The 26,180-nt window shown below is 33.8% G+C and overlaps 2 protein-coding genes and 1 long non-coding RNA gene across 5 annotated transcripts; 1 reads left to right on the top strand and 2 right to left on the bottom strand.

Annotated features, from left to right (window-relative positions):
- Positions 1–4,479: 4,479 nt before the first annotated feature.
- LOC104222544 (uncharacterized) lies at positions 4,480–18,986 on the bottom strand. Of its 2 annotated transcripts, none has more exons than XR_011404165.1 (9): positions 18,658–18,986; positions 17,547–17,644; positions 13,264–13,340; positions 12,759–12,892; positions 9,978–10,145; positions 8,101–8,344; positions 7,916–8,014; positions 6,815–6,945; positions 4,480–5,074 (listed from the first exon to the last, which is right to left on the bottom strand). It is a non-coding gene; the product is annotated as an uncharacterized lncRNA (long non-coding RNA). The 2 variants fall into 2 exon arrangements; XR_011404166.1 differs by lacking the exon at positions 18,658–18,986 and adding an exon at positions 18,257–18,481.
- On the top strand, positions 5,096–17,947 carry LOC104222532 (myosin-12). 2 transcript variants are annotated; one of them, XM_009773770.2, is made up of 40 exons: positions 5,096–5,861; positions 5,946–6,074; positions 6,573–6,716; positions 6,809–6,954; positions 7,044–7,200; positions 7,288–7,346; positions 7,450–7,609; positions 7,695–7,844; positions 7,931–8,067; positions 8,151–8,297; positions 9,043–9,144; positions 9,227–9,284; positions 9,380–9,481; positions 9,569–9,606; positions 9,765–9,891; positions 9,969–10,139; positions 10,230–10,361; positions 10,488–10,594; positions 10,854–10,914; positions 11,092–11,269; positions 11,564–11,769; positions 12,065–12,184; positions 12,296–12,394; positions 12,704–12,919; positions 13,356–13,495; positions 13,614–13,715; positions 14,108–14,216; positions 14,313–14,399; positions 14,488–14,544; positions 14,649–14,819; positions 14,930–15,085; positions 15,155–15,364; positions 15,445–15,594; positions 15,684–15,754; positions 15,835–15,934; positions 16,011–16,067; positions 16,150–16,206; positions 16,465–16,545; positions 17,390–17,472; positions 17,542–17,947. In XM_009773770.2, the coding sequence occupies exons 1-40, from the start codon at positions 5,859–5,861 to the stop codon at positions 17,672–17,674; spliced, it is 4,713 nt and encodes a 1,570-aa protein (XP_009772072.1). In that variant the 5' UTR covers positions 5,096–5,858; the 3' UTR covers positions 17,675–17,947. The 2 variants fall into 2 exon arrangements, with proteins under 2 accessions (XP_009772072.1, XP_009772079.1); XM_009773777.2 differs by having other exon boundaries at positions 5,448–5,861; positions 15,158–15,364.
- Positions 18,987–20,476: 1,490 nt separating the features above from the next.
- LOC104222511 (annexin D4-like) lies at positions 20,477–23,883 on the bottom strand. Its single transcript, XM_009773744.2, has 7 exons — positions 23,803–23,883; positions 23,624–23,692; positions 23,032–23,204; positions 21,953–22,174; positions 21,260–21,484; positions 20,911–20,982; positions 20,477–20,797 (listed from the first exon to the last, which is right to left on the bottom strand). The coding sequence occupies exons 1-7, from the start codon at positions 23,846–23,848 to the stop codon at positions 20,588–20,590; spliced, it is 1,017 nt and encodes a 338-aa protein (XP_009772046.1). The 5' UTR covers positions 23,849–23,883; the 3' UTR covers positions 20,477–20,587.
- Between the last annotated feature and the right edge of the window lie 2,297 nt (positions 23,884–26,180).

Raw genomic sequence — 26,180 nt, 5'->3', positions numbered from 1 at the left:
TGTATAAATTAGGATTAAAGTTGTGTAAATTTTGTATAAATATTTATTTGAACCCACTTGACAACTACTATTTTACGACTAAAGTTATATACTTCTAAGATTGAACCCGCTTGCATAAAATCCTGGGTCCGCCACTGGATACTTTAGGTATAACAGGAAAAAGAAATTGTCTTCTCTTGATATGCGTAAAGTGACAAATAAAAATAAAAATTTATTTTTGGTACACATATGCCAAGTAAAAGTGAACGGATTGAGTACTTAAAGTTAATCGTCTTCAATCAAACATCACACTTGGGGCCTGAAGTTTGAACTGTAAAACCCAACATTTTGCTATCATCAAGCTAAGATTCTTAAAATAAAAAATAATTAAGTTTGAACTGCTAAAGTCTAAAATGTTAAGAATCATTTTCTTATCATTCTTAAAATTAGAATCAAACAATCATCGAAGTATAGTCACACATATGAGAATACAAGTTTGAAAGTCAAAATAAATGTGAATTTTCTGTGCCAAATTTATTTTTATGTGGAGCCCAGATGATTGGATTGCGGTGTTGATTTCATTTTGCAATGTGGTCATATTTCGTCTCTAAAAAATAACTTTCCTTTCCCTTTTTTTATTTCATGTATCTTAATTAGTTCTATCATTCCTTTTAGGATAACGGAGTGTAAAAAATCTCCAAATAAACTCCTAACGTATATGGTGAATAAAATATGGAATAAAAATTAATTTTTAGTTAAAATTAGATAAAGACAACTTATGAAAGTAAACGAGTGAGGAAAAGAGCTAAACGTTAGACTTATATAAGTGATACAAAAATTTTAAGTACAAAATTGTTAACTTAATTAAACAATCCAACACGAAGCACGTCAAGTGCTTATTTAAAATTAAGGAATATTTTTGTCAAATTGAAATGTCAAGTTTAGCCTTCTCCAAATAATAATAGTGACCTCACCATTTTCAACTTTTATATTTCTTTAAGTTCGTGCCGGGAGAGTCAATGACTTCCAGCATATTATGATAGAACTCCATTATATTATATTGAACTCCAGTATATTATGCTGGAAGTTCACATATAAAAAATTCGAACTCCAGTATATTATGCTTGAATATTTTTCGGATTTTGAACAATATTTTCTTTCAGATTTATTTTTACATAAAAAGAAACTAAACTTTGATTACTTTTGACGTCGTGACTATTTTTCAATTACACTTGTAAATCTGACTATTTTTGAATTTCATCCCATTTTGCAATCAAGTTAAGATTCTTAAAATTAAAAATAATTAAACTTGAACTGCCAAGGTCTAAAATGTTAAGAATCATTTTCTTAACATCTTAAAATTAGAAATCAACAACCATCTAAGTATAGTCACACGTTTGGAAATACAATTTTGAAATTGAAAATAAATTTGAATTGTGCTAAGTTTCTGTACCAAAATTATTTTGAAAAATTGGCATCCTATAACAATGCATAAAAACAATTTAGCAATTTTTTAATCTTATATTAGGTTTGGCAAAGATAGCCCTAAATAATTGGCATTATATAGCCAACTCTTAAAAAAACTACTCTCTTTTATATTCTCTCTCAAAAAAAAATTACACGCTTATTTTGGGTTCCCTCCGCTTTCTCTCCTTGTATTTCTTCTTCTATCTCTTCTCTTTTGCTCTCATAGTTTAGCAAAAATTCTTGCAAATTATGCAAAAAAAAAAAAAAAAACAGTGGGATGAAAAGGTAAGGTTGATATCACATCAGAGAAAATCAAAAGCAAAAACTAAGATAGAAAAAATATATTTCAACTTTGTTTTTCTTCTCTTTTTTTTTTGTTGGTTGGATTGAATGAGAGGGTGTGATTGAAATTGGTTGAAAATACCGAAACGAGGCTATATACAAAATTTGAGCATGATTAGCAAAAACTAAGAGAGAAAAAATATATTTCAACTTTGTTTTCTTCTCTCTTCCTTTTTTGGTTGGATTGAATGAGTGGGTGTGATTGAAATTGGTTGAAAATACTTAACGAGGCTATATAAAAAATTTGAGCAACATTAGAAGTAATTTAGACTAGTTTCAGGTAAAAAAAACAGACCTAAAAATCCAATTACGATAAGTGTATATCACGTTGTATATCGTGTACATCAGTGTATATCACACACAAGTTTTTGAGGACGTCTGTGTATATCAATTTGTATATCTTGTATACAATATAATTTTTTTTATGGAGGCCCATGTATATCACATTGTATATCGTATATATAATGCAAATTTTCATGGATATACACAGATACACATAATATACATGAGATATCACTGATGTACATATAGATATATACGGGTTACAATAGGGGATACACATGTGGAGTCGTCTTGAACTTGAGTTTTCAATCTGAAATGTGTTATACAAAGAAGGAAAATAAAATTTTAATAATTTTTTTTGATATACACATTATTATTATGTTATACACTGCGATATAGAAATAATATAATTTTTAATTATTGATCAAAAAGAAAAATAAATTTTTGATATAGCATGTTTAAGAAAGTTCGAAAATATAAAAATAATAAATATAATTATGGGAGTAAATAATATTTTGGTATACAAAAAAAATTAATTTTGGATATGCACAAAGAAGAAAAATAAATTTATGATATCTATTTTGGTATACACATATCTGATGTGCTATATACTGTGATATACAAATAATACAATATTTTTATTATGATATACATTGATATAAAAGCAGCTATAACTATATATATAATTTTATATATTGATATACAAAGAATAATATTATTTATATACAAAGAATGAAAATAAAATTTTAATATACATGTTGATATAGACAAAGAAGAAGAAAATATTTGTGATAGACATATTTTTATTATTGTGATATACATTTATTGGCTATTTGATGCCAATAACTATAACTAGAGTTATTTTCTGCCAATTATATGGATATGTTGTTATACCATTGCCAAAACCCCAATTATTTTTATGTGGAACCCATATGATTGGATTGTGGTGCTTTCATTTTGCAATATGGTCATATTTCGTGTCTGAAAAATAATTTTTATCTCCATTTTTCATAAAGCCTCCTAATAAGCTCCTAATGTATGGTGAATAAAATTTTTATAGAGTAAATATTAATTTTCAGTTAAAATTAGATAAAGACAACTTATGAAAGTACACGAGTGAGAGGAAAAGAACTAAACATTAGACTTATTTAAGTACTATAAATTTTTTTAACTTATTTTAACAATCCGACACGAAGCACATCATGTACTCATTTAAAATTAAGGAATATTTCTGTCAAATTGAAATGTCAAGTTTCGCCTTCTCCAAATAATAATAGTGACCTCACCATTTTCAACTTTTATATTTCTTTAAGTTCGTGGATGGGGAGAGTCAATGACTCATAGTTACGACACTTTTCTATTTCAAAGAATTATTATTACTACCACTTCTAATTAGCCGTTTGGGGACATCCAATTAAAGAAAAAAAATGGAAGAAATGCTTGTACTTTTAAACTAGCTTTTGAAACGTTTAAATACCATTATAAATTTATATCAATTCCTTTTTCCTATAGACTTATTTAAATCCCGTCTGTCAAGATATTGTTTTCAAAGATCCTATTTAAAGAAATATCAGTGCCGACACTAAACACATACACAATCGGTGTCCCACACTCCCACATGATTTCGCACCCTCATTTAGAAATTATTATTAGTATTGTTGTTTTAAATATATCAACTTTGGAGCTAATTTTACTCCAAAGCCTATTATCGTATAAGCTATTTAGTACAACATAACAACATTTTAAACTTTTCTAAATAATTATTTACTGAACTTTCTATTGTTATTAGTTGTGTGAAAAAAGATATGGGATGGAGGGGTGGGAGTAAAGGACCGAACTGTACCAAATAAAACTTGTGCCAACTGCCAATAATCATAACAAAGAAGAGAAAACTGAAAAGCCTACGAATTAAGAACCGTCCACAGGGCGGCAAAGATTCCATAAGCATTCTAGTTTTCCCACTATTTTAAAATCCAGATCACACCCTATTAATCTACTTTAATAGTCATTATTAGTCAATTTTATACACACACAAAAAAAAAAAATAGTTTATGAATAAGAAAAGTAGTAATTTCAATTCTTTAACAAAATCTTGCACTTTCACCACTAATAAAGAAAGAGAGAAGGAAGAAAGCTTGGCTGGAAAGGCTAAGAAGGGGACCCACCATGCCAACCTTTTATTCCCATGAATTGGACACTTGAGAAAAGTTTCAACTCCAAAAGGGCTCACAAATTTCCATCCCCACCGCCCTAAATGAAAGGAAATAGATTTCTCATTCATATTCTTTAGCCTCCCCCATATGACTAGTCAGTCCAAAAGATTGGTGGGAAGGATTGTGAACAACTTGAACAAGGCAAAATGTAAGGGACCCCTCACCCATTTGAGTTTTCCTTTACGTTCTGGTCGGGTCACGTAAAAGATAACTACGAGTAATTACTCATAAAAAGTGAAATTAGTAGCCTAAAGCAAGACAAGTGTTACAACATGTTAAAAATTTTACAATGTCAAATTATGTAAGTTAAATCCAGTTAGCTTCCAGGTGATCCACTGGCAGCTAGCTATTTTTCTAACTTCTGTACATCTCTTTTCTACAACTACAATCCCCATGGTGGTCCTTTTTGCCTCAGTATGACTCATGACTGGCATTTCAAGAATTCCCCATTTCAACTCCTTTTCCTATTCTTAAAAGCTAAAATCACTGCAAAATTTTTGGATGCCAGTGACGTAAAGCTGAAACTTCAGGAAAATCTTGAAATCAATAGTAGATCAAAATGGGAGAAGAAAATCAGAGTGCGGCCAGTCTTGAGGAAATACAAATACAATGTCATGTAACATTGTCATGAATTTGTGTAACTCTGTGAAAGTCCACAATTTGAGCACAACATAAATTCTTAAAATATTAGTAAGAATTCTGGGAGAATCTTAAAAGTCTTTAACATAGTAATACCTGCCTGCATCCTGGTGTTGAATTTGATAGAAACCCCAGGTGGCGAAAAAGTTAACCTGAAAAAAAAGAAGGGAAGAGAACAGGTGAAAGTAGCTCAGTAAAGATGGGGGTAGCAAAGGCAGTAAGTGGGGCATTTCTGTAGCGAATTTAGATCTAATCATCTTTAACCCCCATTGATTTAAGAGAAAGTAAAGCCAACAATTATGCAAAAAGACACCACCTTCACTCACATATTAACTATACATTAATCAGACCTGGTCCAACCCACAACTCTTTGGTAATGCACAGCATCATGACAAACACCCTGGCTTTTCAGTGCATAGCACAAGTTATAGATAGAGAATAAAATCTTTAAATAAAAACTATGATCTATTTTATTAAGGTATCAATTTGAAAATGATTTTGCCTGTAAATTTAAGCAATGTATTTGTACAAATAGCCAACCCAAAAGTAGCAGAAGTTTCTGTATTTCAAAGCTGTACAGGTGCCAAGTCAGCATCCTATGTGGACTTGGTAGAATAAAAGCTGACATGATGTGGGGAAGGGGTGGTGGTGAGGGGTGACTGCTCTGCCTTTTGCTTTTGAGTTACCACCATCTTCATTACCTCTGCTTTTAGCCTGCCTTTGAAACATTCTTTTTCAACATTCTTTTTTTTTTTTTTTTACTTTTCTGTTTCTACATTCATCCATTCATCCATTCATCATTTCCTTAAGAACACCACATTCTCTCTGAAATTCATTTCTCTTCCCTTCGTCCTTTTCCCCTCAATATATCAATTCATCAGTCTCTTATAACAATTCTCTGTTGAGTTCCATGATCAGATAGTCTAAAGTACTTCCATGGTGAGACTTCTCTATGATCAATATCTCATGTTCTTCTGTTTCAATTGATGAAGGAAATATTGAATTTTATCTTTTGTGATTCAGGGAACTCCTGTAAACATCATAGTTGGATCCCAAGTGTGGATTGAGGATCCTGATGATGCTTGGATTGATGGAGAAGTTACAGAAATTAAGGGCTCAAATGCTACAGTAGTCACAACTAATGGGAGGAAGGTAAGCAGTCATACTCTAATCAATAAAGTCAGAACCTCACAGAAATCTGATATTGGTAGCATCTTTCAGAGAATATATTATGATTGCAAAAGATGCTGTCTGAACAATATTACAGTGTCAAATCAAAGTCGTAATGCATATTATATGAAAATTAGGAGCTTATTAGCTTTTATAAGCTTATTGAAACACAGTCTAGGACAGAAGTTCCCAAGCAAATGGGATCGGTCATGGAACAAATAGGACGATAATAGTTAAATATAATCAATCAGATATAAAACATCAATATACCTGTAGGACAGTTTGTGCAGCTTTTCCTTTTGCCTTACATTGAACTATTATTGATTTTCATGATAGGTATCCTCTACCATGAACATTTACGAATGTGCTCTGTTGATATTTTTAGGATGCAATAAACATAATTTCTACAAACTAATGTTCTTAACATGTGAACAGCCAACATTTATTTATATTAAGCCATAACACTACTTTCTGCTCCAGACAGTTGCTCCTATTTCTAGCATATACCCAAAGGACACCGAAGCACCACCAGCAGGGGTTGATGACATGACCAAGTTAGCTTACCTACATGAGCCTGGGGTTCTAAATAACCTTGCTTGTCGGTATGCTCTAAATGAGATATATGTAAGTCATACTTTTTCATTCAATCGTGAACTTCACAGGAGTAGCTGCAGAAAGCAAGTCTTATCGATGTAAAAAACATCCCAAATTTGCAGACTTACACAGGGAATATCCTAATTGCGGTGAATCCATTTCGGAGACTTCCACATCTGTATGATATCCATATGATGCAGCAGTACAAGGGAGCCCCATTTGGAGAGCTAAGTCCGCATCTTTTTGCTGTGGCAGATGCCTGTTATAGGTATATCAGTTCAACTGAAATTATTAGGTTATACCACACATTAAATGAATGACTTGCCAAATTTAACAAGTTTAAACTGCACATATCAGGGCATTGATAAATGAACATGGGAGCCAATCTATCTTGGTCAGTGGAGAGAGTGGAGCTGGCAAAACTGAGACAACGAAAATGTTAATGAGGTATCTCGCATTCATGGGCGGGCGTTCTGGAACTGAAGGAAGAACAGTCGAGCAACAAGTTTTGGAGGTGGGCACTAATTACTATTTGCTGCTTATTATACTTGAATGGTCTACTACTAGAGTTCAATGCAAATTCATAATTCTGCTTTTCCAGTCCAACCCAGTTTTAGAAGCATTTGGAAATGCAAAGACCGTGAAGAACAACAATTCCAGGTAAACCAAAAAATGAAATCAAAGGTTTATCACTATTATTTTTTGGTTTTCTTTTCATATTTTTCCCTTACAAGAAATTGACATGACTGAGTCGTCGTACCAGTCGTTTTGGTAAATTTGTTGAAATTCAATTTGATAAGCATGGGAAGATCTCTGGGGCTGCAGTTAGGACATATCTTCTTGAACGGTCACGTGTTTGCCAAGTCTCAGACCCAGAGAGAAACTACCATTGTTTTTACATGCTTTGTGCTGCACCACCAGAGGTGAGTTCCATGGGACAGCCCATTTGCAAATTCTTCACAAATGATATTGAGCTGCCACCTAGATGATCTACGGAATCTTTTACAGGATGTGAAAAGATACAAACTTGGAGATCCAAGATCATTTCATTATCTAAACCAAACTAACTGTTACGAAGTTGCAAATGTTGACGATGCAAGAGAGTATCTTGAAACGAGAAATGCTATGGATGTTGTTGGAATAGGTCCGGAGGAACAGGTGTGTGCCCAGAACACAGAAGCAATTGGAAAAATCATATTATGCACCTAGAATATATTTTAAAAGATTACTCATCATTTCTGTAGGAAGCTATATTCCGTGTTGTAGCTGCAATACTCCATCTTGGAAACATCAACTTTGTGAAAGGAAAGGAGTTTGATTCCTCCAAACTGAAAGATGACAAGTCACTTTTTCATCTGAAGACAGCTGCAGAGCTATTCATGTAAGAACTAGGAGGAATATACATAAGATTTACCTCAACTCAGAACTCAAGGCACTTATACTTTCGATTATACACGTGCACAGGTGTGACGAAAAGGCACTAGAAGACTCACTATGTAAACGTGTCATTGTAACTCCTGATGGAAACATCACAAAACTATTGGATCCAGCAGCTGCAACCACAAGCAGGGATGCCCTGGCAAAGACTGTATACTCCAGATTGTTCGACTGGTAAGCAAATATATAGAATGTGGATCCCAGATTAAGCCTCTCCCTGGCTGCAAAACTGTCTCGTGAGAGGGGAATCTTAATACTTACAAAGCAAAAGATTACTTTCTCGACTGAAAATGATTGGAGACTTACAGCATTAACAGCTAGGAAGAGCAAAATTTACAAGTGCATTGCGAAAAGAAAAAAAAAAAAGAATTACTGGTAATATGATAGTATCATTTGCTGCACTGGACTGTGACTCATATATGTTGCAACTTCTTCTTAATGAAGCTCTAAATGATCATAGGATGCCACAAAAGATACATAATTATACCAAAATACTCAAATTCTAAATTCTTTCAATATAATTCTGATTATAAACTGGAGTAATAAATAACTGGGGTTTCTCATAAAGAACAGAAGAGATTCAAAGAGTAGAAGAGTGATCAAACAGGACTTAAAGATCATGGAGAATTTTCTAGCTGAAATTTTTTATTGAGATTGAAGATGTTATATATATTTCAAGCCTGGTTTCCGATTTTAGTTTCACATTTTGAAACCAGACAAATGTAGTGCTTTGAATCCTGTTGACATGCAGATATTCAATCTCTAGACAAATGATGGCTGCTTGCTACAGAGAGTCAGAATCATATTAGTCTAAAAAGAACATATTCGAGTTGATTAGCATTATCCAGCATAAGACTAGATTCAACTACCAAAAGATAACATTCAAAATAAAATCCTTTTGACAGCTTCTATGTGGCAGGCTTGTGGACAAGATAAACAGTTCAATTGGGCAAGATCCTGATGCAAAAAGCATAATTGGCGTCCTTGATATATATGGCTTTGAGAGCTTCAAAATCAACAGGTTTGGATAATTGTTTTTGCGAATTTTGAGTATATAAAATCATTACCTCAAAATTAACAGCCCGTTACATGCTTTACCTCAGTTTTGAGCAATTCTGCATCAACCTAACAAATGAGAAGTTGCAGCAGCACTTTAACCAGGTAAAGCATGAGAACCTTTATTCACTCTTCAGTGCCTTAATTTTTCAGTCCCACTCAGAAAAGTGGAATATTAAATAGAAACACTGTTTTTACAGCACGTATTCAAGATGGAACAAGATGATTACACGACAGAAGAAATCAACTGGAGTTATGTGGAGTTTGTAGATAACCAAGATGTTTTAGATCTTATTGAGAAGGTACCCTCATTCTGACAACATACATTTTTGTCACTTTATTTTAATTCAACAAGCAAAACTTTCGATGATTTTGCATCATATGTGCAGAAACCTGGAGGCATTATTGCTCTTCTTGATGAAGCTTGGTAAGCAAACTTCCTCTTTTCAACGGCATAACTACCTGTGGAAGTATAATTTGCTAAACACAGTAATTAAATTCTCAAAACACAGTGTATAACGTCTTTTCCTGAATTATGAATAATGACTAAAGGAGAAGATATAACTCAATTTATTTCTTGCACAGTATGTTCCCAAAATCAACTCATGAGACATTTGCCCAAAAGATGTACCAGACATACAAAGCCCATAAACGGTTTAGCAAGCCAAAACTTGCTCGTACTGCATTTACAATCAATCATTACGCTGGTGATGTATGTAAAACTTGATACTTCGTCATTCAATTGTCAGTCAAAGAAATCTTGGTCATCTTAATTCTTGGATCAAACAGGTTACTTACCAAGCAGATCACTTCCTTGACAAAAACAAGGACTATGTGATAGCAGAATTTCAAGCTCTTCTGATGGACTCTAAGTGCTCTTTCGTTGCAAACCTCTTCCCTCCATTGCCTGAAGAATCATCCAAGCAGTCCAAGTTCTCTTCCATTGGCACGCGGTTTAAGGTAAGCCTATCAACAGGACAGAAATAAGTATATTTATTTAAGAAAATCCTATGAACCTGATTTATTTTCAAACCAAACTTCAATGTACAGCAACAATTGCAATCTTTAATGGAGACCTTGAGCACTACAGAGCCACACTACATCAGATGTGTAAAGCCCAATACAGTTCTAAAGCCAGGAATATTTGAGAACATGAATGTATTAAACCAATTAAGATGTGGGGTAAGTTAAACTCTTCCATATCCTTTTTGGTGCTTTCATTTTCTACTCTTAATCAGAAAATATGTGATTCTTCATAGTTCTCTCCCTCCCTCTCTTTCTCACAAACCTTTTGTGAAACTTTTGCAGGGTGTTTTAGAAGCGATCAGGATAAGTTGTGCAGGATATCCAACAAAAAGAACATTCGATGAGTTCCTTGACCGCTTTGGAATGTTAGCTCCAGATGTTCTTGACGGGTATATATCACAATATGTTGCAACATAATCTTAAATCCTTTTCAGGAAGAAAGCAATACTGAAAGTTGAGGCAGGGAGCAGTGATGAGCAAAATGCAAAATGAGCTAACGTTTCATGGGAAATATATTATACACTAGTAGTAGCCAATACCATATCTGCATCAAACATACTTCTTTAGACTCATAAGACTTTATTGTATGGCCATGAATAGCATCAACATACTGATAAATCACAAGCTAATCCCTTTTTGTTGAAGCAGATGTGATGAGAAGTCAGCATGCATTGCAATTTGTGATAGGATGGGCTTAAAGGGTTATCAGGTACTAAATCTAGACTACTGCCATACTTCTTATCCAGAGAGAGAGAGAGAGAGAGAGAGAGAGAGAGAGAGAGAGAGAGAGAGAGAGAACTAGACTATTGCTGCGCAACTGGACATAAAATTGCATCTTTCCATGGATTTTGTTCATGACAAAGAGTCTTCTTTGTATTTTATTCAGATTGGGAAAACCAAAGTTTTTCTCAGAGCCGGGCAGATGGCTGAATTAGATGCCAGAAGAACTGAAGTTCTAGCTCATGCTGCAAAGCGCATTCAGAGGCAAATTCGAACACATCTTACGCGGAAGGAGTTCATAGCCCTAAGGAGAGCTACAATTCATTTCCAGAAACTTTGGAGAGGTAACTTGTACCCCATTGATACAACAATGACTGCCGATTTATGGATCAAATTAATTGATTCAGCATAATATGTGAACATCAAGATTGGCAATGTTTAGCTTTTTGCATACATGCTGATTTGACATATTCTAGTTTTTGGCCATTCTGAATTTTTCCTAAAGTAGGTTTCCAACTACTTTTCTTAACATTGATCTTACAAACATGTTAATCTACACAATGCTACATTAGTTTTCCCTTTTTTATATGGTGTTCTGGTTGGGACTTTGAGAAAATTTCTCTGTTCTATCTACTCAGCAAAACTTGCCAGAGTGCTGTATGAACAAATGAAAAGGGAAGCTGCTTCAATCCGCATACAGAAACACGTGCGTTCTCATTCAGCAAGAAAATCTTACACGGAATTACAGGCAGCAGCTTTAGTCATTCAAACAGGGATGAGAGCAATGGCAGCACGAAATGAATATAGGCAGAGGAGGAGAAATAAAGCAGCTAAAATAGTTCAGGTAATTAGATTGCACCACAAAAGTGAATTTGGATCCTAAATTCAGTCAGCTGACAAAACTTTATTTCAAGTTCAAGGTAAACAGAATAATAAAAACCACATTTAAAGAGGGTCTAAGTCTATTTTGTGCTGTCAGTATTTGCTTCCTGAAATTAACCTTCTGCAAAAAAAAAAAAAGTGTGCATAATATGACGAAATCAGAAGTTAAGACCAACCTTATAACCTTGGATTCGACAGTAAGACTGATTATGAACAGATAATATCACCTTATTTTCTTACTTTTGTCTTTTTTGCAGACTCAGTGGAGAGGATTCCATGCCTTTTCAACTTATAAACAGAAGAAGAAAGCAAGTCTTTCACTTCAGTGTCTCTGGAGAGGTAGGTTAGCGAGGAAGGAGCTTCGGAAATTGAGGATGGTGAGTGTTTCTTGTTTAGTGAAAGGATTGACATTACCTTATTCAAATACATTTAAGTGTCAGTAGCTCTGCTATTTGTTAACTGGCATTGAAAACCTTGTCCACGTGCAGGCTGCTAGAGATACAGGAGCACTTAAAGAAGCGAAGGACAAACTGGAAAAGCGTGTTGAGGAGTTAACATGGAGATTAGACTTTGAAAAACACTTGAGGGTATGTACATTCAATTTGCTTTGCTCTAAAAGGAAACAGCATAACAGCCTAAAGTACTCCAAGTGGAGTTCTTTAGAGCAACATAATGAAGGCTCAAGGAAACATCATTATTGTTTCAGTCATCCAGAATATCGTACATGAATCCCTAAAATGAACATTTTGGCTTGCACTAACACTTAGGAATGTGAGAATTTTCACTTGTGAAGAAATGTAAATTTATGGCAATTAGATTTTTCTTATGCTATCGGTAAACAGTGAATTCTTTTACGTCATAATAATGGTAAGAATGAAAACATTGTGTTTCACCAGATTGATCTCGAAGAAGCAAAGGGGCAAGAAATTTCAAAATTGCAAAAAGCCTTACAAGAAATGCAAACACAACTAGACGAAGCCCATGATGCAATCATTCATGAGAAAGAAGCAGCAAAGATAGCCATTGAACAAGCTCCTCCAGTTATCAAGGAAGTACCAGTGATTGACAACACCAAAGTGGAGAAGCTGACAGAGGAAAACAACAAACTCGAGGTAAAATCAGGAAACAAAATTCTGTGCATTTACAGTAATTGATACGGCATTGGGCCTTCAGTGTTTCAAAAATCTTTGGAGTTTGTTTACGAAATAAGAATTCAAGTGTGATAATAAAACATGTAGAAACTTAGTGAATAACCACCTCCCCATAGAAAGGGGGTTTGTTACAAAGAAAAGTTTCATTATGATATTTCAGATAATTGAACATAAAAGGAAAATCCTGAAATCAATGTAGTCAATAAAAAGAGAAGGGATAAATAAATTTGTTTGAGGTATGAAGATTATCTAGACATAAAAAAGTAACACCAAAGTTTCATTATTAAGACAGGAAATATACTCACAGCAATGTCTGCAGCAGAATACATGACACATCATAAATTAGCATGTTCCTAACATCATCACATGTGATGCAATTTACCTGTCATATATTCAGGAAGAAATCAGAGAGCTCAAGAAGAGAGTAGAGGACTTCGAACAGAGCTACAATGAAGTTGAAAAAGAATGTCAGGCCAGACGTAGAGAGGCAGAAGAAACCCAGCTAAGAGTTTCAGAGCTCCAAGAGTCCATTGATAGGTATATCCTCTATTTTCTTTGTGTAGAATATTAAAGTGGCTGAAGCTTGAAATTCAGTACAAGTAGCATCAGTATGAAACTTATTGTCTTACTTTGTCTTCTTAATGTTTATTTTCAGATTACAACTGAACTTATCCAACCTTGAATCTGAGAATCAGGTTCTCCGCCAGCAGGCTTTAGTAGCATCAACAAATGAAGCCCTCTCTGAGGAAATGGACATGTAAGGATGCATATCCAGGAGTAGACTAAGCAAGCTAAAAAGTCGCCAACTGGCATCAAGTAAAGCTAGAGAAGATAGTTTCTGTCCTTATAGTTTAAAGACAGTTTTATAAGCTCACATTTACATTAATAGCTCAATGAAACAGGTACAAATTACATGATCAAAACTTTAACTTAAGCATAAATACATGGACATAAATCCAGAGCCGACCAACTTATGTAGTTTCTGTGAGTTTTAGAAGAAATAATTGCTTCGAGAATACCTATCTGTACTTATTTTCCACTAGAATGGAACAATAGCCTATGAAAGCTTTCGGTTTGTGTTAAGCTCGCAGATATAATAACATTTTATTATGTGAAAATCAAATGGAATTGGTTTTTCATCTTAATCAGACTCAAGAACAAGATCAAAAACTTGGAGTCAGAAAATGAGCTTCTCCGCACTCAAAGGGTAGCTGTGGAGCAAATAGTAAGTTCTGATCGGGAACCTAAAGGGCTTGAGGTAAGCTAACACTTCCTTCATCTTTTTCATTGTAAGCATCGTTTTTGTAGAACTAATATGCCACTCAGTTACTCACTCCTGACTGAATTATTGCAGACCGTTGATAACACATATCCAGCTGATAATGGACATCAAACGGTGGAAGTGCATGAAGAAATAAAAATGGAACAACAAATATCCAAGGTATATAAGCTTCTCACTAATAATTGCTATGCACTAAGGACCACAACAATTAGCAAATTGCTAAATGATATCTAAATTCTTTCTGCAGGATTCTTCCCCTCCCATCTCTTTAACTAAGCAAAGATCCTTAACAGATAGGCAGCAGGCAAGTAGTAGAAACTTGAACTTTACAAGTGGATCTGATAGATAATGTTCTGATGGTTTCGTAGTCATTGCTGCTTACTTCTGTTGTCATTCTTCACTAATCAGGAAAACCATGATATACTGATAAAATGCCTCGCGGAAGACAAGCAATTTGACAAGGGAAGACCAGTAGCTGCATGCACCCTATACAAAGCACTTCTGCAGTGGAGATCCTTTGAAGCAGAAAAAACAAATATATTTGATAGGATTATTCATACCATCCGATCATCTATAGAGGTGAAATTGCACTATGATCCATTGTTGACTAGGAATGGTCCTAATGAATGATTGAACCTAAAGCTACTTAGACAACCATTTGACAATAATTTATTGACATTTCATTGTAGGATCAGGATAACACTGGTGATCTAGCCTACTGGCTGTCAACATCTTCAACTCTATTGTTCCTTTTGCAAACCACAATTAAAGCTGGTAATGTGCCTACTAGGTCCCCATATCGTAATCGCAGCTCACCTACCACATTGTTTGGCAGAATGGCACAGGTAAACATTCATAATATAAGCTTTCAATCATGTATGAACATGTTTACATTGACATATCAAGGGCAACAGCAGGGTTTTCGCTCAACTTCATTAAGCATGGCAATTTCCAGTGGATACAGCGGAATTGAGGGAAGCCCAAATGTCCGTACAAGGATTGAAGCTAAATACCCAGCCTTATTGTTTAAGCAACACCTAACTGCATGCGTTGAGAAAATTTATGGAATGATCCGTGACAACTTAAAGAAAGAAATAAGTCCATTCCTTAACCAGTGCATACATGTAAGCACCACTTTTCGTGCTGTAATCCCTTGTCTATACTTTTGCAGCAGCTCAAGCTAACTTATAAAATAAATTGACAGGCACCAAGATCTGCAAGGGTAAGACCTTTAAAAGGGTCATCTAGAAGTATACACTCCAACATCATCGCGAAACAACAGGCATCCATCATACACTGGCAAAACATTGTGAATAGCCTAGACAGTACATTGACAATACTCTCAGAAAATAATGTAAGTGAAGTAACATCTTGTTATCAGCTTTCCTTAATTTTATGTCTGGAGATATCTCCAGTTTTCATAAGTGGGATCTGTGTTTTCAGGTCCCTTCCACAATTACAAGGAAAATATTCAGTCAGGTGTTCTCATACATAAATGTCCAGCTTTTCAACAGGTATTTTAACAACTTTGTTTCACTTCAGAAGTAACCTAAATGTCCTCAGTCCTAATGTCAGAAATATGAAAACTTTTCAGCTTGTTGCTTCGCCGTGAGTGCTGCTCATTTAGCAATGGGGAATATCTGAAGGCAGGTCTGCAAGAACTGGAAAGTTGGTGTTCCAAAGCAACAGAGCAGGTAAAAAAGTTGTTCACAGTGGTAATCTGGTGTTCGAAAACAAGAAATAATGTTTTAATTCGTTCTCATGAAACAGTATGTTGGATCTTCATGGGATGAACTTCAACACATAAGGCAAGCTGTAGGATTTCTGGTATGCTATTGTCCACATCATCATTCTGTAAGCAGATTACCTCATAGCTGAGTACTTATATTATCATGCCCCAACCTCACAGGTGTTGCATCAAAAATCTCAAAAGGCATTGGATGAGATCACGAGTGACCTCTGCCCGGTAATTAAGCTCTGTGCTAAAAACAATCTAATTCCCCCAACGTCCCTCAAAACTATTCTTTTCGTTTGACTTTTCAAAACAGAAAAAGAACTCTCTTTTCATTTCAAACTAAGAGGCCAAATGACAATGATGTTAGCAGTTAGTCACAGAGGATTATAGATATCATTTTTGTAATAAATGAATTCTAGCTATGATTAGAACTCAGAACCGAGAACTGAAATTTATATCCTGTTGCTTTTTTCCCCTCTTTTCTCTAAGATGTTGAGCATTGCACAAATATATCGGATTGGAACTATGTTCTGGGACGACAAATACGGAACTCATGGTTTATCTCCAGAGGTAAGCACTCTTGTTCAGTGTGTTATTAGAGGTACTCTATCCTTCCATTAGAGTTGGTAAATTTATTCAAGGTTCTCCCAGTTTGACGCCGATGGTCCGCAAATAGCTGGTCATGCAACACAAGCATATATTATCATGTAAAAGTAAAAACAAAGAATTATTGCGTGCATTGGGCTTCTTCTCTTATTATATGAAAACAATCTATCAGTAAAGAGCTAAAAGACAAGATGTTCCCAAATAGAAAAAGATAGAAAAAACAAACACCAAATAAAAACAGCCCACCAATCTTCTTAATTTGTGTCTAAGCTCTGGTGGGAAGAAGTCCTACCTGCTTCAACAGAGAAGCCAAGTGTGCTATGCAGTTTCATACATACACCAAAACTTTTTACTAAAGCACTCATGTTATTCTCATGTCAAAGAGTGAAACAGCTTACCCTCCTTTATGTTCCAGAACAACTTTAGTGTAAAAGAAACACCCAAAGGTCGTGGACAGCACAGGATTCTCTCAGTGTTGCAAAAGATTTCCATCATAGCTCCCTTAGCGAGAAAATCATATAGATAGCTTCTTTACGGCTTTACCCTTAAAAACTTGACAATGACAACGAAAGAAACTGATGTCGAAATTAATTTTCTTCTTAACCATTTCTTTTCCTCTTCTAAGTAAATAGTCTTATTGATTCTGTAAACAAAATGATTTTAAAAAGCACACAAAAGCAACTCTGAACCTACACTGAGTAGGCCTTGGATGGATATTTGTGAAAGAACTGTTTCTTTGTTCAGCAGATCTAGTTATGTATAGTTTGAACAATTAGCATAGACACTGCTGACACTTCTGGAATTTCAGGCCATTACCAGGATGAGAGCACTAACATTGGAAGACTCAACCAGCATTCCAAATAATACATTCTTGCTTGATGTGGATTCAAGGTAATTAACTTTAAACATACAAAATAAATTGACTTTCATTCTTCAACTAACTCATCTTCCAAATTACAGCATACCATTCTCTATAGAAGAAATATCACGATCCTTTCACATTATCAACCTGTCTGATGTCGAACCACCTCCCCTCCTTCGTCAAAGATCAGATTTTCAGTTCCTGCTGCAAGCAACGGAAAAAGAGTTTTGAACAATTTCTTTTTGATTTACACAGAAAGAAGGATAGTTATAGGACTTGATTGATTGAATTCTTTCTTTTGTTTATTGGTTAGATAGAGAGTGATGAGTGTTCAAAATGTAAATCTTTTTGGTTTCATGTTTCATATTCATTTTCCTCATTCAAGCGATGATTCTACAAAATATTGCATTGCAAGAGATTTGTTGTATTATATGTTGAAAGAGTGTAGTAAACAAAAACACATATTAAAGGTTTCAATAGAAAGAAAGAGGTTTTTCTCTCTGATTCCTTATTATGTTCACGATCGTTATACACTGTTTCATTTCCTACTAACAGCATAACAAACGAAAATCTCATCTTATACAGATTGCCCAGAAATGAATAATTTCAGTTGCGGATTTGAACTAATGGCACATAACGAACAAAACTATTCTAATTAATCAAACAAGTTGCTCTGTCATGCATGATTTATTGGAAACATTCATCACAGGTATAAAAGCATTAATTCATAATAAAAAATTTCCTAGATTCATGTCCACCTAACAGAATCTACCAAGGGTTATTGTAGTTTATTTCTATAACTCATGTAACAACCTGCAATAAAAGGGTAAAAACTATAAGTTGCTAAAAATGTTCCAGCATTTTGGCAATACTGCAGGTACATGCACATATAGTAGCGCTTAATGCAGGAGACGAAGAATTAGATTCCTGCTAGCTGCAACTTGTTGGAGCCATTCCACGGTGTAAGCCGGGCTAAAATTGAGTAACCAATAGATATGCCTGTTAGGTTCGGTTCTTCTTAGTTGGGTACTTGGGTTGGGCGGGCTACGCTAAGCTTACTAGCCCTACAGTGAAAGGGTTATGGATTACCAACAGTACACGCACAGACACACATAAAAAGCAATGGAAATGAAGTAAATTTAGGCGTTTGAAACATTTAAATCAGCTTTCGACAAGCTATGCAGAATGCGTTTTATGTATCAGAAGAAAGTTACCATTAAAACTTGTTGCTGCCAGTAATGGATTCCAGAGGAAATTGTTGAAGCCACTGGATCATCCGAACTAATGAATAGACCTAAAGTTTTAAGCTTACATCCCGTTCAATTTTGCTGTGGACTATGGTTAAAGGCAAAAGTTGGGTTCATAGATGTGCAAATTCCTAATTTCTCCTTTTGGGTACGAATGAAATGAAGCTCCATTGTCTTTCTCACTGGATCAAGACCAATCACATACTGTGCCATGATCTTTACGCTTTGATAAGCTAAGTTGCAGCTCGCCATGGGTTTGCGGATTTTAAATTAATTTTTACATTATGTATCCAGTAGTAAATCCCCAACTCTTGAACTTTTGTAATGTATTTTACATGCTAAATCAGATTACTTTTATAGTTCTTTAATAATTTATTCTTTAGTTTTATGTCTTTTAATCTGAAAATTACACACATGATATCTAAAAAAAGTCATTTTTTCCGTTTAAATTGTAATTGGCTATAGAAGATCATTTCACTAAAAGTTTACTAAAAAAACTCTAATTAATTCTTGTTGAAACATATAATCAGGGTAAGTGAAGGTTAATGATTTTAAAAGCAAACTCTTCATTCATTAAAAATAGAAGATTATCAAGTTTTTTTACGATTTGCTATCAAATTTATTCCAACTCCAAAGAGGTAGGATCGAATTCCGTATTGATATATAAATTCAATCCGAGTTCTTATCTGCAAGTTAACGTAGATAAATATTATTCAAATTTTCAAGTTTATACAGATCTATATGTTTGTGTAGGGGTGTAAAAATCGAACCGAAAAACCGCATCAAATCAAAAAGTCAAACCAAATCGATTAAAAACCCGACTAGGTTTGGTTTGATCTGGTTTAGTATTAAGTAAAAAACCTGAACCAAACCGACATATAAATATATAATTTTAATATATTCTTTAAAGATTTTATATATAATTTTCTTTAAAAAATATCTAAAACATTTGGGATTCTCTTGCGGGGTATAATATTTAATAGTACATGAAGTGCTTCATATTTATTAACCTTAAATAATGGGTTGTATGATCACTTTCTCATCAAGTATTACTCAAATGCATCAATCTCTTTGTTCTTCCATATTCATATCATATGTTAAGATCTATTAAATTGTTATATCTTTTTCGAATGTGAAGGATTATTATTATTTAGGTATCATATTGATTTTTATGTTTAATTACTAAATTCGGCTAAGCTTAAAAGTGCAAATTAACGAAACATTATTGTCATACGACTAAAAAAATAACTATTATGTATTACTAAGAAAATTTTCTCGTAAGAATATTTTAATAGATAATATGTTTGTCAATTTTTTTTTTATTTTTACTAAACATATATTTACTTATCAAAAATTTAACAAAGTTATATTAAAATAATATTTAAGTAATAAAAAAACCCGAATAACCCGAAAAATCCAACAAAATCGAACCAATCCAAACCGATATAGTTGGTTTGGTTCGGTTTTGATATAAATCGAACCAACTCGGTCTATGTATACCCTATGTTTGTGTATATTTAAACTTATTTATATTTGTTGGTGCATGCAAGGCAACACATGTATGACTATGACCCTATGAGGTTAGACCCAAAGCACTAACTTCTATTGAATGCAACCCTTATACATGAATGGGGCCAAAGTTTATAAAAAAAAAATTCCACTGTACTCCTAGTGTTAGGGAATTTAACACTCTCAAAAATCACAGATTTGCAAGGATTCTAGCAGCTTATTTAATATTGAAATGCTTCATAAAAAAAACACATAAGTCTTAGAAACCAGGAAAGAACATAAAAGTAGACAGCCATGAGATCAAATATAAAAAGACAAAACATTCATCATCAGCAGCATGCATGCATGAGAAATTAAAATTCTTCAGCTAAAGTACTTATAGCTGAAATTAGGCTGATTTAGCTACTAATGCAAGCAAGAACTCCTTGTAGCTTCCATTTGCAATTTCTTCAATCTTGTTAGTCAGAGTAGTTCCATTTCTCTTATGAAACTCTTGTGCAATTTGCTTAATATCTTCATCAACTCTAGTAGCAATGACTCTTGTCACTGAGTCTCTGGCTGGCTCATCCACATCTAGTCTCAGTGATGCATCCAAAATCTATAAATAAAATCACCCCGAATCAGAAAATCTAATGTGAAAAAAGAGAGAAAGAAAAAAAAATGTGTAGAAAAAGATTATAAGTGCCTAATTAATTTGGAGAATAATCATACTTTGCTGAAGTAAGTTTGAGGTGTACAAAGGCATTCTACTGTCTGTTTTAAGATTAAGCTACCACCAAGTTCCTGAAAGGAGACAAAAAAAGAGAAATTTAAACAAAAAGTAAGAAAATTTATGGTGAAACAAATTAAATAGACCTTCCTTTCTAAAAGCTCAAGTGGTCTCCGATAGGTCATTGGTTCGAGCCGTGGAATCAGCCATTGATGCTTGCGTCAGGGCAAGGCTGACTATATCACGACCTTTCTCTAGACCTTGCATGAATAAGGGATATTTTGTGCACCAAGCTGTCTTTTTTCTTTTTCAAAATTTAATTTCAAGCAAACGCCATAAATATTTATTTACCTCATCGAAATAGTTGCCACTGATTTGCTTGTAATAGGAATAAAGTGCCTTGAGATGGAGCTTGCTTCTTGTTGATAATATCCTCACAATTTCCTCATCTTCAATAAGCTCCTTTTTCCCACTATCTTTAATGGCCTTCAAAAACTCCTTAGCCTCAGATTTTGCAAGTTCTTCGTCAACTCTTGGTCCTTCATAACGGTATGAACTCACAAGGCCAACTAAAAGCTATTTCCAACAAAGAAAAGCTTAATCAGTACTCAAATTCCAATTTATAATCCAACCAAAGCCCAAGTTTGATGACCCCCCCAAAAAGATATATTTAACTTATATTCACTGATAACCTATTGAATATTTCTACATTATCGGTCGGTGCAAATTAAGCTGATATAGAAGGTTATTTTGCCTTAATTTTCAGTCCACTTACTATGGAATTCACAAATAATCTAGCTTATCTACGCGATAGTATAAAGAATTTTTACACTGTCAGGTCACCTAAAAATATATGTATATAACACATCATCAAAAGTGAGATTCATAATCTTAAAGATGAAGCGGCTTACCACGCAACAACAATTAAGATGGCCCTAATTAATAATGTAAAAACTAATTACAACTGTCGGTGCATGCAGGTTACGTTAAACTCATAATTACAGTTTAAATGACATATAATAGAGTTTAAAAAAACTTAGTGACATTTCTTTCAGGAGTGTGGATATGGGAGGCAATGTCTTCCTCAATGGAGTGTTCAAAAAGGGAATGGTAAGCTCTTCTTGCTCCCAAAAGTTGTTCAGAAGATCTTGTGGCAGCTGTCTCTATAATAATATGATGTTGAGGTTGAGCTTCCTTCACTAATGCCTCCTTAATTAGTCTAGCATCTCTCTCCCATGGATGCATTGTGTACACCACCACTGCATCCTACATATATTATAAATTAAAATTCAACTAATTAATATTACTATGGAAGGTTAGCAACAATTGAAAAGGATAACTCGTTGCATAAGGCATCCCGCGTTCATCAGTGACGCACCCAGGACTCTGCGCAAGCGAGTTTAGTCAAAGACGAACATGTCTAGTAGTATAAGTGGTGTTGGGTATGACAAGTAGGGTTTGATTAATTTATTATCTTTTTTGTTCTTAATACAATCTCAAAATGAAGTCATTTTAAAGTTGACACTATAATTTTAACAAACCTAAAAAGTATTTTATGAAGGTTAAAAAGGATTATCTATCTCTATTTTAAGAAATATGTCTATTTAGTTTAACAAATTTTACATCAAAAATTTGAAGGGCAAGATGATGTTTAATTTGAGACAAAGATTGTCTTAGCCTTACGTTGCAACACACCGGTCCAAGTACGGATTAACAAAATTAATTGGAAAATGCCCCACCAAATGGGGATCGATCTCAGCATCCTTCGCAAATGTTGAACCCGCTCAACCACCTCCACAGTGAGCTGTTTGTGTTAAAGCAGGTTCAAACTATATTTAATTTTATACTGTAATTTTCCTCCTTTAAATATAATTTATCAATATACACGGTATAATTTTTTGATGAAGCGAGTTCAGTTAACCCCTTGACACCAGGTGGGTCCGCCCCTGGCGTTCACGTAGGATCCGGGGAAAGACCGCACCCCTTAGGTGTGATGTAGATCGCGTATCCTAATGCAAGTATTAGTGGTTGCTTGCACGGCTCAAACACAAAGACAACTTTAATGTCGCTCCACGGCTCCGTTTAGCAAAAATTAATAAATTAAAAGTAAAAAGATGTAGTACCTTGAGACGTAAAAATTCTTGGCGAACTTGGAGAACATGTGCTTCATCCCATCTCTCAAATTGGCGTTCATCTTCTTTGAAGAATTCTTGAGTGTTTTTCCTATAGAATTGCCTTTGCTTTGTGTCCCATTTTCCCAGTATTGTTATGAATGACTTCTCATCAACTCCAAGCCCTAAATATGAGAAATACAAAATACAAAAATTCTCACTTTCAAGAAAATTAGAGGGTGATACAAATGATAAGAATTAGGCTAAGGATAATAAAATGAAGAAAGAAAAACATATGTGGAAGTGGAGAAGGGAAAAAATGTGAGATTTCAACCGATGTTGTTCACATAAATAAAATACAAATGTTAAAAAAAAAAAGATAGGAAATTATTCTTTTTTCAAAACCAACAAATTTACTTTATTTATAGTATTCGAACAAGGTATAGTGCAAGCAAACAAGTATTCATCAAAAGAGTTAAAAAGCACTCTACATATATAAATTGCAATACAAGACATTAAATAATAAACATATTCCTGAAATAAAATGAAAGAATAATTTGATAATTTATAATGGAAAGTTAAGTATTTGTGGAAAACCAAGAACCTGAGAAAGCCTTGGTGAGAGCGTGAAACTCATTAGAGGTCGCTTTTTGTTGACCGTTTATGTTGTGTCCTGATATTATGAGTTAAAGTTATAACATAAATTCACTTTTTTTATGAATTAAAAAGTGAAAGAGTAATTTGAAAATCTATAATGGGAAGTTATTTATTTAGAAAAAGAACCTGAGAAAGCCTTGGAAAGAGCTTTAAACTCATTAGAGGTTGCCATGTCTTGAAAGTTTGTGTTGTGTGTGTGTGTGTGTTTCTGTGTTCGGCTGTGAGGATCTCTCTTTCAATTCAGGCTATATTTATAGTAGGCTTTTTGGGTATTTTGGTAAATTAACATGGAGTCACCGGCTGGACAGTTTGGTTTAAATTATGTGAAGACAGAAAAGGACCCCTCAAAAGTTGAAATGACATTTATGTCCCAATAAGATATTTCAGTGACATTAAGAGGGTCAACATGCTTTTGTAAAATATACTTCCATTGTATATGACACTGGACATGTTTTCTTCTTTACTACATATATTATTTGTATATATTTTTGGAGTATGATTCAGTATTATTTAGAAAATTCTTTTCCTTATTTGATTATAATCTTTATACTAGTTTTTTTGTGTAGTTTTAAAATATGTAAATTTTACTTTAGTAAAAAATTAATAGATGATTATTGTTTGATTTTAAACAAATATTGGCTGTTTTGACTCTCCAATCAAATTTCAGAAAATTATACACATCTTAGAACATTAGTGGGAGGGACAAAAAAAGTCCCAAAACACCGATAATTAATTTAGGTCAAGGAAAGTATCTTAAAATGAATAGGTAACGGTTTTTGTACTGCCATAACATAAAGGAAAAAGGTTAGACATATTAATAATTTCAGTTAGTTAATTTATGAGAGTTTCTTTTATTGTTTATAGCCTAATAAAGGCGTTCGTAACGTGCTTTTCTTGCCTCGTTTAAGTGAATGTTGCTGTGTTTATGTAATGCCCTATATTTAATAAGGGTATATTTAATAAGGGTATATTGATCATTAGCAAAATAATAATAATAATAATAATAATAATAATAATAATAAAATAATAACTAAAAAAAAGAGGAAGCAAATTACTAAAACAAAATAACTCAAAAAAAAAAAATAAGTAAAGCAAAAAGGGCCCATTTTGCCAAAACAAAATAAAGGTTTGCTGTTATGTTGAAGCAGACGCTTCAGATCGCCGGGTGGAACCAAAACTTGAGAAATTTTAAATACGCATTATTTTTTACGGGTAATACTTGAATTTCTCATCTGGGTTCTTTTTTTCTGGTAATTTTTTTTATCTCAATTCATATATTTGATGGGTTTCACAAGGTATAAGAAATTTAATACCAATAAGAGTTATTCTGGGCAAATTATGCAAGTGAAAGTTGGTCAATGTTATTGTAGGATAAATTAACTTGGAAAAAGAAGGGTATTGATGTATTTGTACTTAAACTAGTCTCATTTTATATGATCTTTGTTAGGTGTAAATTAAGTTAGGGTGCAAGGATTGAGTTTTGGTGTTAACTGTATTGCAATGACAATAATAAATTTGGGTTTGAATGTTATGAGTCTAGTATTGAGTACAAAAGATAGGTACCAATTAAGAAGGAATATGAAGGACAATAAAGTTATTTTAGTTTCAATTTATGCACACGATTAAGGAAATTGAATAGTAAAGGGAATAAACTATATAAATACCTTTTTATTTAAAATATTTTAGACTAATTTAAATTACTCGTACCATGGGTAAATATAATTCGACGAATTGACGATAAAATATAAAACTCGAAGGATTGGGTATTCTAATTAGTGATGAATTTAGCCTAAATGAGGCAATTAACACGAGATCGATGTTGATGTGGTTATAGATTGATTGAAGAAAGTTGTACGGATCGCTCGAGGTGACGAGTTTGGTATTTCACACGAGTACTGCGAGTAGTAACCTTACCTCAATTTATATTTCTACAACTAGTATGATTTACATATGATTTTAATATGAGCATGTTACCGACTTATTTGAATCTGCATGTGGGACAAGTCCTTTACTCGATATGATACTACTATATTTATTTTAGACGATTACAGTTATTCTGAATATTCTCATTGTTACTGAATACGTTTTAATGTTACTTGAGATAAGATTTACCGTTATTGAAACGAAATTACATGATTTGATAAAAACCGAAATGCCATATATTGTTTTAAAATATTTTCTACAAGTATATACGGATTATAGAGACAAGTATAAAGGGAGTAGACATTGAAGGATCTCGTAGCTAATGGTGGGTTCGTTAGACCTGATGCACCTTGTAATTACAGATTACCGTTATAGCCCTCGCTAGTGGGAAGGTAGAACTAGCATACCGTTACCGACTTCCCTCGAGTAGGGACTACTGTTATATTTGACTTCTTGCGAAGAAGCCCACAGTTATACCAATTACATGATCCGTTCATTGAAACCTCCCAAGTGTGAATATTGATATTATATAGTGGTTACCGAGCTTATTACTAAACTGTTAATTGTATTATACTACAAGA

Source organism: Nicotiana sylvestris, chromosome 1 (genome assembly GCF_000393655.2).
Source record: "Nicotiana sylvestris chromosome 1, ASM39365v2, whole genome shotgun sequence".
NCBI classification, from domain to species: Eukaryota; Viridiplantae; Streptophyta; class Magnoliopsida; order Solanales; family Solanaceae; genus Nicotiana; species Nicotiana sylvestris.
Note: the sequence above shows the minus strand (reverse complement) of the source record. Positions and strands in the feature narration are given on the sequence as shown.

Bases quoted from the DNA above. Each gene is read 5' to 3' on its own strand.
- LOC104222511 (XM_009773744.2), bottom strand. From the start codon at position 23,848: ATGGCAACCTCTAATGAGTTTAAAGCTCTTTCCAAGGCTTTCTCAG. The intron at 23,693-23,802 runs GTTCTTTTTCTA...TCATAATATCAG, and splicing joins TCTTTCCAAGGCTTTCTCAG to GACACAACATAAACGGTCAA. The intron at 22,175-23,031 runs GTACTACATCTT...TAATATATGTAG, and splicing joins AAGAATTTTTACGTCTCAAG to GATGCAGTGGTGGTGTACAC.
- LOC104222532 (XM_009773770.2), top strand. The intron at 6,075-6,572 runs GTAAGCAGTCAT...TTTCTGCTCCAG, and splicing joins TCACAACTAATGGGAGGAAG to ACAGTTGCTCCTATTTCTAG. The intron at 9,145-9,226 runs GTTTGGATAATT...GCTTTACCTCAG, and splicing joins GAGAGCTTCAAAATCAACAG to TTTTGAGCAATTCTGCATCA.